We start from the raw sequence: 15,125 nt of genomic DNA, 5'->3' as shown, positions 1-15,125 counted from the left end.
CAGGACCCTGGGATCATGACCTGAGCCGAATGCAGAGGCTTTAACCCGCTGAGCCACCCAGGCGCCCCCCAATTCCTTTTTCTTAATATTCCATGTACCTTCAGATTCTTTGTCCCCCCGTGAAAGTATCTGGTTTCTATTTTTTCTGGTAGTAATTTCTAGCCCCTGCTATTGTTCATACTCAGAGCATTCATACAATATACTTATTTATTTTTTCATTAAACTCTTCTATCTTAAAACCTAGAGTTAGGGGCGCCTGGGTGGCTCAGTGGGTTAAGCCGCTGCCTTCGGCTCAGGTCATGATCTCAGGGTCCTGGGATCGAGTCCCGCATTGAGCTCTCTGCTCAGCGGGGAGCCTGCTTCCCTCTCTTTCTCTCTCTCTCTCTCTCTGCCTGCCTCTCTGCCTACTTGTGATCTCTCTCTGTCAAATAAATAAATAAAATCTTTAAAAAAAAAAAAAAACAACCTTGAGTTAGGCATTTAAATATTTAACAGTTCGTTAGCCCTTGTGCCAAAAAAAACAAAACAAAAAACCCAAGTAAACATTTTAATTTTTAATAGGTGCGTATGTATAGTATGCTCCTTTCTCTGAGGAAAAGAAAATAGGAAAAACAGATTGCCATGTTGTCTTGAAACAAGACCACGAAAGCAGGATAAAAACATAAATCTTTTCTTCATGTATCATCGCGTATTTTGCAAAGAGCTCAGTTCCTTCCAGAGGAGGGAAATAATGAGGAAGGGTTCTCCTTCCCTAGTACTGAAGCACCCCATAGAACTTTCTAGAAGCTTTGTCAGTGCAGGCTGCAGATCTGGTGTGGTCATCTCAATAGGAGGCTCCATCAACCACAAGCTCCTTTGTCATTCTGTGTACTTGTTGGGAATAATGTCCACGATGTTTGAGTTCTGCAGAGTAGAGGAGATCACGTAGCACTGCCTCAGTGTTCACGAGTGGAGGTAGTAAGCATGCGTCACTAGCCATCACCTAACAGATTTCAGAAAGAACAACCAAAAAACCCCCGAACCCCTAGTCTTGCTAAGTATGCGTGAATTCTTCTCCCTTCATCAGTAATGCCCCCCGACCCCCAAAGAGTCAGGCTCCTCTTTGTGTCTCCCCCCCCCTTAAATAACAGAACTTAAAATAAAAAGGTTTTCTACCAAATAATCTTGTAAGTCCAAGGACAGAACTAACAGAAATAGAGTATTTCATTCCTTTTCCAAGCTGCTTAAGTTTCTAAGCCTAGGTTGTTGGCAAAATTGTCACGGTTGCATGTTTGCTTTGAGCAAGTTTTGCTTTCTGATCTTTTTTCTTTCTTTTTTTCTTCCAAAGACTTGATGTTACACTAAGCTATCTTCTGCATCAATGAGGAAAAAAATAAAACTGGTATTTAAAAAAGTATTTTAGAAATTTATTGCACTAGGGGTGCCTGGGTGGCTCAGTGGGTTAAAGCCTGTGCCTTCAGCTCAGGTCATGATCCCAGGATCCTGGGATCAAGCCCGGCATCAAGCTCTCTGCTCAGTGGGGAGCCTGCTCCCCACCCCCCCACCGCCTGCCTCTCTGCCTACTTGTGATCTCTGTCTGTCAAATAAATAAAATCTTTTAAAAAAAATAAATTTATTGCACTAATCCTTTTATTACCACTGCAAAGAGACTAAGTGGTCAGGCTTACATTTCAGTCTTTATTTCAAAGACCGCCTTCTAATGGAGATGTCAATGAACAAGAAATTTGTCAAAGATAGGCAGTCATCTGTGGGTCTAGGGGAGATCCAGCCAGCCCACATCCTGAAGGAATCTCAGAGGGCACCTCAATCTCTGTACTCAGAAGTTTGTGGTGGGGGAGCAGCTCACCGTACCAATCCTTAATGGATTCCATGCAGAATTTCAGGGTCTGATTGGCAGGAAAGCATTGTGGATGTGAAGGTCCGTACTTGGGCACAGAAGGGACAGTTTAGACCAGTGTCTTCCGAACTCCTGCCCACCACCTTTACAGTTTTGCCAAAATCACATACTACCTACACTATTATTTTTAAAGGAACTTTAGGACAGAGGAACTTGTTAAATGATATTATGAGGGTATAATCCACAAACTCCAAACTGTGAAACTATTAAGACATATCTCAGTTTCTTCAATAAATAAATTGCAGGAGGGGAGTCTGGGTGACTCAGTCAGGCAAGCATCTGACTTTTTTTTTTAAGATTTTATTTATTTGATATATAGAGAGAGATCACAAGTAGATAGGGAGGCAGGCAGAGAGAGAGGGGGAAGCAGGCTTCCCGCCGAGCAGGTAGCCCGATGTGGGGCTCAATCCCAGGACCCTGAGATCATGACCTGAGCCGAAGGCAGAGGCTTAACCCACTGAGCCACCCAGCCGCGCCAGCATCTGACTTTTGATTTCAACTCAGGTCATGATCTCAGGGTTGTGCGATCAAGCCCCAAGTCAGGCTCTACACTCAGCGGGGAGTCTGCTTGAGAGTCTCTCTCTGCCTCAGCCCTCCACACCACCCCCCACCCCTACCGCTTGCATTCATGCTTTCTACCAATGAATAAATAAAATTTTTTTTTTTTAAATGCAGGGAAAAGGAGAGAGGTACTTAAAGATTGAAAAAGGCTTAAGGGGCGCCTGGGTGGCTCAGTGGGTTAAGCCGCTGTCTTCGGCTCAGGTCATGATCTCAGGGTCCTGGGATCGAGCCCCGCATCGGGCTCTCTGCTCCGCGGGGAGCCTGCTTCCTCCTCTCTCTCTCTGCCTGCCTCTCTGCCTACTTGTGATCTATCTCTCTGTGAAATAATAAATAAATAAAATCTTTAAAAAAAAAAGTTTAAAAAAAAAAAAAAGAGGGGCACCTCGGTGGCTGAGTTGGTTAAGCTACTGCCTTCTGCTCAGGTCATGATCCCGGAGGCCCGGGATTGAGTCCTGTATCGGGCCCCTAGCTCCATGGGGAGTCTCCTTCTCTCTCTGACCTCCCCTCTCATGCTCTCTCTCACTCTTTCTCTCAAATAAATAAAATCTGCTAAAAAAATAAAATAAATAAAATCTTTTAAAAAAGAAAGAAAGAAAAGAATTAAAATCCTAAATTAGAATTAAAGCTCTAGAATCACCTGGCTGGCTCAGTCAGTATGGCGTGCAGCTCTGGATCTTGGGGTTGTAAGTTCGAACCCCACGTTGAGCATAGAAATTACTTAAAACAAAATTAAAAATCTTAAAAGAATTGTATCTCTAAAGCTGGAGAGCAAAAGGCGGTTGTCTGAAAACTAAATCCACTTATAGCTCAAAAATAAAATTTCAGGGTGAAACTCTTGGTAGGCTGGAGCCCGACCCTTGCCCTCATAAAAGGATGCTGATTCTGGCTCAGTAAAATGCAGCGTTATCCAACAATTAGGACTGTCCAGCGATAGACTATGTTTACTGTGGGGATAATGAGTTCTTTTTTTTAATGATTATTTATTTAATCTCTATACACAATGTGGGGTTTGAAGTCATGACCCAAGGTCAAGAGTCACAAGCTCCCCCGACTGAACCAGCCAGGTGTCCCAGTTTCTTGGACTAGGGGTTGGATGAGCTCACCTGTGGTTCCTTGAATTCACGGAGACCACTGAGAACCCCGGAAATGAGAAAATGCTCTATTGCTCACACCTCTATAGACTGGTAGAGACTGTTCCTCGCGACCAGCAGATATAGTGAGACAACTGTGGCCTTTCGTGTTGGCTGTTGTGCTTGCTGCCTTCAGGATCTCACACATTGCTGATTCCACTGCCAGAGAAATCGGCGTCTCATGCTGGGAATGGAAGGCAAATGCTAGCTCTGGAGGAGAACCTCAGCAAGCAACAGGTCCTCTTTAGGTGTTACACATGGCCAAGACCGTAACAATGGTTACTGTGTTTTCCAGACTGTCTAGAGGAATAGTATGCATGATACATACATGTAGACACCATATTATGTCTTGCTTTTAGGAATTGATGTTCTGAGGTAACTGATTTTATTTTTTCTCCCCACCCCCTTTTTAAAAAAAAATTTTTTTTTAAGATTTTATTTATTTATTTGACAGACAGAGATCACAAGTAGGCAGAGAGACAGGCAGGGGGTGGGGAGCAGGCTCCCCGCTGAGCAGAGAGCCCGATGTGGGCCTCCATCCCAGGACCCTGGGATCATGACCCGAGCTGAAGGCAGCTGCTTAACCAACTGAGCCACCCAGGCGCCCCTTTTTTTAAGATTTTATTTATTTGACACAGAGAGATAGAGCACAAGCAGGGGAGCAGCAGGCAGACAGAGGGAGGGAGAAGCAGGCTCCCTGCTGAGCAAGGAGCAAGGAGGCCAATGTGGGGTTTGATCCCAGGACCCTGGGATCATGACCTAAGCAGAAGGCAGCTGCTTAACCAACTGAGCCACCCAGGCGCCCCTCTTTCTTTCCACGTATATAATTATTATACAATTCACATATCATAAAATTTACCCTTTTATTTAAAAATTTTATTTGAGGGGCGCCTGGGTGGCTGAGGTCATGATCCCAGAGTCCTGGGATCAAGCCCCGGCATCGGGCTCCCTGCTCAGCAGGGAGCCTGCCTCTCCCTCTCCTCCTCCCCGGGCTTGTGTTCCCTCTCTTGCTGTCTCTCTTGCTGTCCAATAAATAAATAAATAAATCTTTTAAAAAATGAATAAAAAAATAAAAATTTTGGGAGAAAAAGGGAGAGAGAGAGCACGTGCAAGAACACAAGTGGAGGAGGGGCAGAGGGAGCAGCAGACTCCCCCGCTGAGCAGGGAGCCCAATGCGGGGCTCAACCCTAGGACCTTGGGATCTTGACCTGAGCGGAGGGCAGATGCTTAATTGACTGAACCACCCTGGTGGCCAAAATTTACCCTTTGAAAGGCAACCGATTGGTTTTAGGCAACTGATAGTTACTCCAGGCAAGACCGGAAAAGGTGCTCCCCTCAACTAGAAGAACTTAACGTGTGTCTGTACGTCTTGCCTTGTTACTGATGCCAAGGAATTAAAGTAGAACATATATTTGCACAAATAAAATTAGCCATCTGGAAGACAAACTAAAAGGTTATTCCAGCACAAGGAAGTGAAAGGCACAGAATTCATTCAGCTGTGAAAATGTTAAGCATCAATGGTTTGCTTCCCTCAATGCCCCAGATAAGGAGTTTCCTTTGGCCAAACCTCTGATGTTTGGTCCGCCTTCCTCTAACTCAGAAACAGAAGCTCGCCGGCAAGAGCTTACGATGCAGAAGAGGACAGATAAATACGAAAAGAGAGAAAATAAATTCAGAAAAGTGACTCATTTTCATCTTCTCCTAACTCTTCCTTGTTGCTGTTTTTGCACTCGATTCCTTATGTGCAGAATCGAGAAGGGTTTTTTGGGAGCCCTCCTACCCTATGGTCAGAGAGAACAGAAGGGCAGGCCCCTTCTGTTACCGGCCCAGAGCTCCCAGAACCCACCTCAACACCCAAGACCCCCATTTCTCTATTGCCAGTACCCATTGTGCGACCACAGCTGAGTAATCTGACTTCTCAAGGCTGCCCTCATGCCTTTCAGGTGAGGGAGCTGGACTAGAGGAACTGTAAGATTGTGTCATCTGGAGTTCCTCGCTTTCATTTTTCCCAAGTCCCCATCTTTCCCATACCACAGGCCCTCCTCCTCCTCCTCCCCCCAGACCCATCACCCCAGAGCTTCGTGTTTTCTGCCTTTGGGTTCCTCGTCTTCAGGGACCTCAACCCACATCAGGACACACAGGCAACGATTTCAAGTCATCGGTAAGCTGAAACAGTCACCCACAGACTTTCTACAATGGAAGCAGAGGCGAAGGGGTAAGGGAGCAAAGCCAAACACTCATGAGGATGAACGAGAGAACTGCTGGTTTTCCCAACAATGTTCTAACCCAGCCCAGTGGGCGTGGTGTTTGAAGCCCATGACTCAAATTCTGGCTTGCCCCTTAACTCGCCCTGTGATCCTCAACAGGTTAACCTGATTTTTGGGTCTCACGTTTCCTTGCCTGTGGAAAAAGGAAAGGGGACGGGGGGGGGGGGCTGCTAATATTTCATAAAGTTGTTGAGAATTAAGGATTTTTATGAAGTCCTCGGTACAGACCAGGACACGGGAGCTCAACTACAACGATAAACCATCACTGGGTACGATTCCCTCATTAGTACACTTCTCCTAAGCCAGATCCTTGCTGCCCTCTGCCTGTCCCACTTTTTCCCCTCAAAAGCAACCTGACCCTGAACCCTACCCCAGGTACAGATGTCTGCTTCCTAAAGATCGGCAGGAGAAGTATGAAAGAATCAGGAGGCACGCAAGTTTGTGGAATAAACCAGCCGACACCGGTCCAAAGAGATACTTTCACTGCTAGCTTTATGGTCCAGAAGGCAGGGTGGGAAGCAATTACAGCTCAGAAAAATTCCCAGTGCCCTTGGAGAGGAGCTGACCGAGATGCACCCGCTCCAGAAAGTCCTGCTGTCTGGCTGGGTAAAGAAAAACCCGTGGGAAATCTCCCGCCTGCGCAAGAGGTTCATTCTGCTCCCCCAGCAGGGGAAAAAAGAGAAGCTTCCAGTCTCTGCTGCCCCCTAATGATGGCAAGAGCAGGCCTAGCATCGGCTTATGATGCTCCTCCTGCAGGTGTCAGTTTTTGGGGCCGAGCACAAAATCTTTAGGTGGCCCTCCGCCACTGCTGTTCTGCTTGTCTGCTGTCGGGGAGCCGTGGAGGGGCTGCACTCCTAGGAGGGGGCCAGCCTCTGGATCCGGCTTGCTGCGTTTGGCCAGGTCCTCATTGTGAGCCTTGCGGATGTGTCGGTAGAGGTCCCCTGACTGGGTGTAGCTGCGCAGACAGTAGCGGCACTCGTAGGGTCGCTCGCGTGTGTGCACCGTGGCGTGTCGCCTTAGTGTGTAAGAACATGAGAAGGTCTTCCCACATGTCTTGCAAGTGGGCACGTCCTCGGTAAAAACCCCAAAACTCCCCGGGGTTGCTTCATATTCGGAAGGCAGGTAAAGTGGCTCATGCAGGGCCGCGGGCGCAGGCAAGGGCGATGTCACCAGTCCGCGGGGATACTGCCCTGGACCTGGCAGCAAATGGTAGGGTAGGTGAGGATCCGGGGGCAGGAAGTGGTCGCTTGGCCCCACCTCCTCCAGTCCGGCTGCTCTTGGCTCCTCAAAAGCCTCTGGCTGAGGGGGCTGTCCGCCATACATCGCCCCTCCGGGCGGGAACAGTCCCTCGTGCCCCTGAGGCTGTTCCTCGGACACATCGGGCTCCTCGTCAGAAATCACGATTGCTTCTACTTTCACCTGGACCAGCTCAGCTTCCGCGGGCGCTGGAGCCTGCGACGGAACCGGGACAGGGACCGGGGCAGCTGCTGGAGCAGGAGGATAGAAGCCTTGCAGTGGTCCCCCAGCACCCCTTGGTTCCACCATCCTCAGACTCTCAGCACCCACATCAAGGGGAGCCAGAGGCTCTGCCGAAACTGCTGGAAGGCCTGAAGACAAGTAGTTTGCAGGAATGGTCTCTGTGGAGCTACTGGGGCTGGCGAGGGCGACATCAGCCACTGGTGCAGGAGGTGCCCGGAGATGAGGGGAGTCGACCTCCACGCAAGGCTGCGTCGTGTCAGCCCCCCCGGGCATTGGGGGCTCATCTGGAGGACAGACTGTCGGTGAGGGAGCTGCAGGGCCTTTCCATTCCCCTTTGCCCCAGTGGCCGGATGTCTCGGCAGATGCCAACGAAGGCTGGGGGCCACGGGAAGTGGGCAAAAACTCCAAACTAGGGGGCTGTGAGTTGGTTTCCTCCTCCTTCTTGGTACTGTCTGCCTCGGCTAGGGCCCGGGCTTGCAGCCGCCGCTTACACACTTTAACGATGTCATTCATGTGCAAGTAGCTGGCAGCCGCCAGCACATCCTCCACAGGGGTGTCCCCCCTCAGGACCAGCTGGCCAGCATACATGAAGTCCAGAAGCAGCCCAAACGCTGGGGCCGTGACAATCTCATTGTGGATGCACACCAGATCCCTCTTGTCCAGTTCCCGCTCTTTGTAGAAAAGCTGGAAGAACGGGCTGCAGGAGGCCAGCACAGCCCGATGGGCCAGGAACTGGGTGCTACCCACCATTACGGTGCAGTCACAGAGGAAACCCTGGGACCGCTGCTCTCGCAGGCTCTGCAACAGCTGCTGGCTGTGTTCTGGGAACTCCATAGCACCCCACGAAGGGAAAAGGACCCTAGGAAGGGCCCCACCAGTGGCTCCCTGGGAAGAGAGGACAGTAGGTTAGGGCAGGTAACCTCCCCAGCCACCTTCACCTCAGCCTGAGATTTCACTTGCCACCCCAAAGCCTCTGGCAACACCGTCCTGACCCCAAAACGCCCGCTGAAACTACTACCCTTCTTTCTCCTAGGTCACACCCAGTGGTCTCCTTTTAGCCCCGCCCCTCGGCCCAACCTTAGCGGCAGGCCCCGCCCCCGCTCATAAAAACCACGCCCCGGAAGTCCCGCCCCCTAGCCAGCCTACGCTTCCTCGATGCCCACCCAGTGGCTTCCAGCAGCTTCCCCAACTAGGAGTCTCTTTTGCTTCCAGGCCTTCCCGGGAGGTACCTCTACGCCCCTCTCCAAGAACTCCCCTGAGCCTCCCTTTCTCGCTTTCCAGGGCCTAAGAAGTCCTAGGGTGGGAACTAGCAGAGAAAGCCGATCCCTCACCCACCAGCGAGAAACCACCGGCGAGCTCCGCCCCCTCCCACCTCCTCGGTTTTAATTGGCTCAAATTGGCCTTCCCTCGGCACGGATTGGTTCACTGTCCACTAACCATCCCCCCTCTCTGAGCGGCGTCTGCAAGTGGGTACCGGTGGCCGATACTCCGGAAGCGAGGCGCAGGATTGGTTGGCGCTCCTGTCCTAAACCTTTCCTCGTCGTCCCGCCTTCTTTGCCCCAGACACCTCGTGATTGGCTGAGCTTCATCTACCTGCGGCGGTAGGAGGGCGGGGAGCGAGTCTATGGAGATGAGCGCAAAGTCCTCTGGCTTGGCCGCGAGGCCCGCCGCTCTGCAAGGTGTTGTGCTCAGGGTGGCTGGGAAAGGGAGAACCCCAAAACCCTAATCTGATGGCTCCAGACCCTTGGGTCAGAAATGGTGGTGTCCTTACACCTGATCATACCGTCCTTAGCCTAATTCCTGTAGTCAATTTACAATGAAGAGATTCGAGTGCCTTTCTCTGTGTCTGCAGGGGCCTTGGAGGTGCTGATGGAAGGGAGGGAGTGGGGGCGTGGCATTAAAATTTACCAGCACAGGAAAATAGGAGAGAATAAAGAGTGTGGTTACTTCTTCCCTTTTTTTTTTTTTTTTTTTTAAGTAGTTTCGATGTCCAACATAGAGCTTTTACTCAGGACCCTGAGACCAAGAATCATACGCTCCACCGGCTAAGCTCCAAGAACATGGTAGCATGGTTTTTGTTTTTGTTTTGGGGTTTTTGGGGGGGGGGGTTGTTTTTTTTTATTTGTTTGTGTTTTTGTTTTCTTTTCTTTTTTTTTTTTAAGATTTTATTTATTTATTTGACAGAGAGAGAACACAAGTAGGCAGAGAGGCAGGCAGAGAGAGAGGAAGGGAAGCAGGCTCCCTGTTGAACAGAGAGCCCGATGTGGGGCTCGATACCAGGACCCTGAGATCATGACCTGAGCCGAAGGCAGTGGCTTAATCCACTGAGCCACCCAGGTGCCCCTGTTTTTGTTTTCTTTGAGTGTGATTGCTTCTGAATAAGTCTTTTGAGGGTACCTAGGCAACCAGCAGAAGAAGGGGTATTAATTGGGAGTCAGCGATACCTGTCTTTTCTCTGACCAGGGCAATGTATAGACAAGGTTTCCATAGGAGTAACTCAGTGCACTTCACCCCTTTCCGCACCTTCACCCACCACACTAAGTATTTTCACATTGTCCTGCAGCCAAGCCCTCCAATGAGACCTAACCAGAAATTAAGGACATTAATCAACCTTTCATCCTGTACTTGAGCCCTGTGGGCCATATTGACCTTGGCTTGAGATCCCATCTTTTCAAGATACCCTCCAAGCCACACTATATTACATAGAAATTAAAATTAATGTAAACAACATATCATTTTGGGGGAAAATATATTTTCAAAGCAAAAAAAAAAGTAGTGATAATTAGTGGTATTGTTTTATATTTCCCCAAATTTCTTTAATGTCTGGCTTAATAGAAGACAGGTGGATTCTCACATCTGCTTCAGTTTTCAAGCTTTATGAGATAACTGTGTTGATTATGTGAAGAAAATGCCTCACACAGGTATGAGTGCATGGAATTTCATTGGCTACGGAGATGACCTTGTATTTACTCTGAGTGGGATGGGAAGCCATTGTTTGTTTTTTTTTTAAGATTTTATTTATTTATTTGACAGAGATCACAAGTAGAGAGGCAGGCAGAGAGAGAGAGAAGCAGGCTCCCCACTGAGCATAAAGCCCAATGTGGGGCTGGATCCCAGGACCCTGGGATCATGACCTGAGCCGAAGGCAGAGGCTTAACCCACTGAGCCACCCAGGCGCCCCCATTGATGGGTTTTAAGTAGAGGAATGTTCTGATATGATTCTAGTTCTTAGAGGCTTATCCTGGTGACTCAGTGGAGAAGGAAGCATAGGGGATCAAAGTGGGAGCAGGGAGGAAGGTGTGGGAATGGTCCCAGAGGAGATGATGGTGCCTTGACAAGTGTAGTGGTGGATGAAGCTGGAGAGAAATGCTAGGTCAACAGAATTTGCTTAAACAAGGGTAGGAAATTAGGAACAAGAGGAAAAAAAGTCAAAATTTTGGCATGAGCAGTGGTGTGACTGGTAGAACCATTTTCTGAGAGGGGGGGAATGGGAAATCGAGAGTTCTCTGCTTCTGATCCTTTAGTAGAGCTTCGTCTTAGCTGGTTAAGACTTGTGAGCCTGAAGATCAGGGGGAACGTGGGGGCTGGAGATACATGTTGGGGAATGTCATCAGCATATAGATGGTATATTTAAAACCAAGGGACTAGAGGGATCCCCCCTGTACAGTAGAGGACTGCTGGAGTTGATAAGCAGTAAAGAACATAGGCTGTTCAGGAAGGTGAAGCAGTTTGGTTTCTACAGGTGCAGAAGAGATCAGAATGAAGGTGAGTCAGAGTTTGGGCACAGAGACTGAGTGTGTGCCACACTCTGGGATTGCCATGCCTACTGGACCTGGGTTAAAAAAAAAATTTTTTTTTTCTTTTAAGTAAGCTCTGTGTCCAACATGGGACTTAAACTCATGATGGTGAGATCAAGAATCACGTGCTCTACTGACTGAGCCAGGCAGACACCCCTGAAATTTCTTGTTTTAGCTTTACATTTGCCATGTTGGGGGATGCCTCGGTGGCTGAGTTGGTTGGGTGACTCCCTTCGGCTCAGGTCTTGATTCCAGGGTCCTGGGATCAAGCCCTGCATCAGGCTCCCTGCTCCTAGTGATGAGGGAGCAGGAGGCTGGCTGAGGACAAAGCAAAAGCTGGCACCTTGCACCCTCTCTCCATCCGCTCCCCTCGGTAGTGTGTGTGACATTCCTCATACACAGAACCGAAGGAGGCTGAGGTAGAAGGAACTGTAAATATAGTTAAATCTCTTCAGAACCTAAATCTCTCTAACAAAGACGCTTGATAGCAGGATTGTGAAGTTCCACCAGGAATCTCCCAGCTATCTTGATGTTAATGGCTTGGCAAAAGACCACATTGATCAAGCCTGAAGACCTCCTGGATACTCCCAGCATCTTGTGGGCCCTCTTTAGCATATGAAAACTCCCGTTGAAATCTCCCTTCCCCTCATCTTCCCCCAACCGCAGGGTACATAACCTGCCATCCCTCACAACCCCGGGCAGCCGCATCTCCGTCTGCCCAGCATCTCCGTCTGCCCACGGGTGCTGTCCCCGTGCTTTAATAAACCACCATTTTGCACCAGAGACGTCTTAAGAATTCTTTCTTAGCCGTCGGCTCCGAACCTCTCCCCACCGAACCTGACTTAGGTTCTGGAACTTCATCACTAGGACCTGGGGATCACGACCTGAGCCAAAGGCAGACACCCAACGACGATCGTAGACGTCACAAAAATAAAATCTTAGGGGGACTTGGGTGGTTCCGTGGGTTAAGCCTCTGTCTTCAGCTCAGGTCATGATCTCAGGGTCCTGGGATGGAGCCCCCATCAGGCTCTGCTCAGCAGGGAGCCTTCTTCCCCCTCTCTCTCTGCCTGCCTACTTATGATCTCTCTCTCTTTCTGTCAAATAAACAAAATCTTTTTAAAAAGATCTTAGTAAATGGGGCACCTGGGTGGCTCAGTGGGTTAAGCCGCTGCCTTGGTCATGATCTCAGGGTCCTGGGATTGAGTCCTGCATCGGGCTCTCTGCTCAGCAGGGAGCCTGATTCTCTCTCTCTCTCTCTCTCTCTCTCTCTCTCTCTGCCTGCCTCTGCCTACTTGTGATCTCTCTCTGTCAAATAAATAAATAAAATCTTAAAAAAAAAGATCTTAGTAAATAAATAAATACCAAAAGAAACTTCATACTTACAGTATCAATTTTCCCCCAAGAAGAAAGCTTGAAAAGCTTTGCTTCTCTGTGTTTGTGTATTAGTAGAAGTTAGATAATCATCTACCATTTATTTAGCATTTGTTAAGGGCTAACAACATGCTAAAGATATAATCTCTAATTCCAAAATAGTCTTTCTACTCTCCATTAGGCAGAAATGACAGCTTCACCTTGGTTACAGAACTTGGCCAAGGTCACACGGCTAATAAAAGGCAGAGCTGGGGGCACCTGGGTGGCTCAATGGGTTAGAGCCTCTCCTTTCAGCCTGGGTCATGATCCTGGGGTCCTGGGCTCGAGCCCTACATTGGGCTCTCTGCTCAGCAGCGAGTCCACTTCTCCCTCTCTCTCTGCCTGCCTCTCTGCCTACTTGTGATCTCTATCAAAATAAAATCTTTAAAAAATAAAATAAAATAGGGGCGCCTGGGTGGCTCAGTGGGTTAAAGCCTCTGCCTTCGGCTCAGGTCATGATCCCAGGGTCCTGGGATCGAGCCCCGCATCGGGCTCTCCGCTTACCAGGGAGCCTGCTTCCTCCTCTCTCTCTGCCTGCCTCTCTGCCTACTTGGGATCTCTGTCTGTCAAATAAATAAAATAAAATCTTTAAAAAAAAATAAAATAAGGGGCACCTGGGTGGCTCAGTGGGTTAAAGCCCTCTGCCTTCGGCTCAGGTCATGATCCCAGCGGCCTGGGATCGAGCCCCGCATCGGGCTCTCTGCTCAGTGGAAAGCCTGCTTCCCTTCCTCTATCTCTCTGCCTGCTTCTCTGCCTACTTGGGATCTCTGTCTGTCAAATAAATAAATAATATCTTAAAAAAATAAAAAATATAAAATAAAAGGCAGAGCTGAGATTGAGTTTAAGACTATCTTCAGAACCATACCTCTAACCATTCTATCTATCTCCTAGAGTGTCTGCAGGGTGGTTTTCAGGGTTGTTGTAGTACCAATGGCCAGAGAATCGATTTAGACTTGGTTGGGGGCAGGTGGTACAGAGGGAGGAGCCCAGAACCGGGAAGAGGGGCACCGGGGATGGATGGTCTTGCTCAGAGATCGCCCTCCAGCAAGACCTGCTACTACTGTTTGTCTTTAGGAAACAGTGACTGACATCACAAGGCTCCTCTCTAAAAGTGATAGCAGGGGGTTAAGCCTCTGCCTTCGGCTCAGGTCGTGATCTCAGGGTCCTGGGATTGAGCCCCGCATCGGGCTCTCCGCTTACCAGGGAGCCTGCTTCTCTCTCTCTGCCTGCCTCTCTGCCTACTTGGGATCTCTCTCTCTCTCTGTCAAATAAATAAATAAAGTCTTTTAAAAAAGAGAGAGAGAGACAGTAAATGATAACTGAATCTTCCAACAGACTTTCTTTGTGTGCCCAATCTCAGTACAGCTGATTGGTAGCCATTGCTGTTCTCTTCCATCCTAGCTTGTCTCTCTCCGATCCGGAGGCTTTGGAAGCAAAGGGATCATGGCTTGGGGAAAATGTATTAAGGCCAACCCATGCCTGGGGAGTTCAGAGACAGACCAGGTTCAGCCGGTCTTTGCTGACAAAATCCAAAGGCAGAGAAACAAGAAGTGGTGAAACAAGAAAGGAGTTTCAGGGAGGCTAACACTGGGGATGATAGAAGATTACCATCTCAAAGCCTGTACACTGTCTACAAAGTGCTGAAAATACTCCCACGTCAGTATAAGGAAAATGCCAGACAAAGGCAGGTGGGTCCGGGGAGGTAGGCGGAGAAGGTCAAACGGATCACTGTCTTGCGGGCAATCATGGGTGGGGTTTTGCGGGCTCAGGACAGTCCCTAATGCAGGAAAGGGTAGTTTTGGTTTCCATCAAGAGATGCTTTGCCCTCAGGTCTTCGGCTTGAGCCAAGAGACAGGCTGGAATGAAGACCCCAACTAGAAAGTGTGAGGTCAAAATGGAGGCCACAGCCCTCTTTTACCCTGGGAAGCCATTGGGTTACGAAAAGGGGAGAGACACAATTAGACTTCAGTCTTGGATACATCAGTCTTGGCAAATAAGCACATAAAAGATGTTCAACATCATTAGCCATTAGGGAAGTGAAAATTAAAACCACAATGAGCTACTACTACGCATTTACTAGAATAGCTAAATAAACAAACCAGCCTTGCTGACAGTGTCAAGTCTGGTGAAGATATCAGTGCGACTGGATTTAGCCTGCATATGCAATGATAGTATTTTACCAAACCACACAGACACAATAGGTGTAAATTAACGCAAGAGCATTGATAATAGTAAACTGTGGGAAGATAACTAGGAAGACATGAGGATTTTTTTAAAGATTGTGTTGTACTCTTTAAAGAAATTTCCCTACCCAGGGGCGCCTGGGTGGCTCAGTGGGTAAAAGCCTCTGCCTTCAGCTCAGGTCATGATCCCAGGGTGCTGGGATCAAGTCCTGCATTGGGCTCTCTGCTCAGCAGGGAGCCTGCTTCCCCCCCCCCCCATCTCTCTACCTGCCTCTCTGTCTACTTGTGATCTCTGTCTGTCAAATAAATAAATAAAATCTTTTGAAAAAAGGAAGAAAGAAATCTCTCTGCCCAACATGCGCTTGAATTTATAACCCCAAGATCAAGAGTCATATGCTCTA

The 15,125-nt window shown here is 48.6% G+C and overlaps 1 protein-coding gene and 1 long non-coding RNA gene across 3 annotated transcripts; one reads left to right on the top strand and one right to left on the bottom strand.

Moving 5' to 3' along the window:
- Positions 1–6,330: 6,330 nt before the first annotated feature.
- Positions 6,331–8,678, bottom strand: ZBTB3 (zinc finger and BTB domain containing 3). 2 transcript variants are annotated; one of them, XM_046016183.1, is made up of 2 exons: positions 8,670–8,678; positions 6,331–8,219 (listed from the first exon to the last, which is right to left on the bottom strand). In XM_046016183.1, the coding sequence occupies exon 2, from the start codon at positions 8,166–8,168 to the stop codon at positions 6,615–6,617; it is 1,554 nt and encodes a 517-aa protein (XP_045872139.1). In that variant the 5' UTR covers positions 8,169–8,219; positions 8,670–8,678; the 3' UTR covers positions 6,331–6,614. The 2 variants fall into 2 exon arrangements, with proteins under 2 accessions (XP_045872139.1, XP_045872138.1); XM_046016182.1 differs by lacking the exon at positions 8,670–8,678 and adding an exon at positions 8,564–8,617.
- A 116-nt stretch (positions 8,679–8,794) lies between these two features.
- On the top strand, positions 8,795–11,759 carry LOC123948957. The gene is made up of 3 exons (XR_006820004.1): positions 8,795–9,013; positions 9,316–9,397; positions 11,623–11,759. It is a non-coding gene; the product is annotated as an uncharacterized LOC123948957 (long non-coding RNA).
- The last annotated feature ends 3,366 nt before the right edge of the window (positions 11,760–15,125 follow it).

The sequence above is a fragment of the Meles meles genome, chromosome 8 (genome assembly GCF_922984935.1).
Source record: "Meles meles chromosome 8, mMelMel3.1 paternal haplotype, whole genome shotgun sequence".
Taxonomy (NCBI): Eukaryota; Metazoa; Chordata; class Mammalia; order Carnivora; family Mustelidae; genus Meles; species Meles meles.
Note: the sequence above shows the minus strand (reverse complement) of the source record. Positions and strands in the feature narration are given on the sequence as shown.

What these genes read in the sequence shown, in the direction of transcription:
- ZBTB3 (XM_046016183.1), bottom strand. Translation starts at nt 8,168, where the DNA reads ATGGAGTTCCCAGAACACAGCCAGCAGCTGTTGCAGAGCCTGCGAGAG.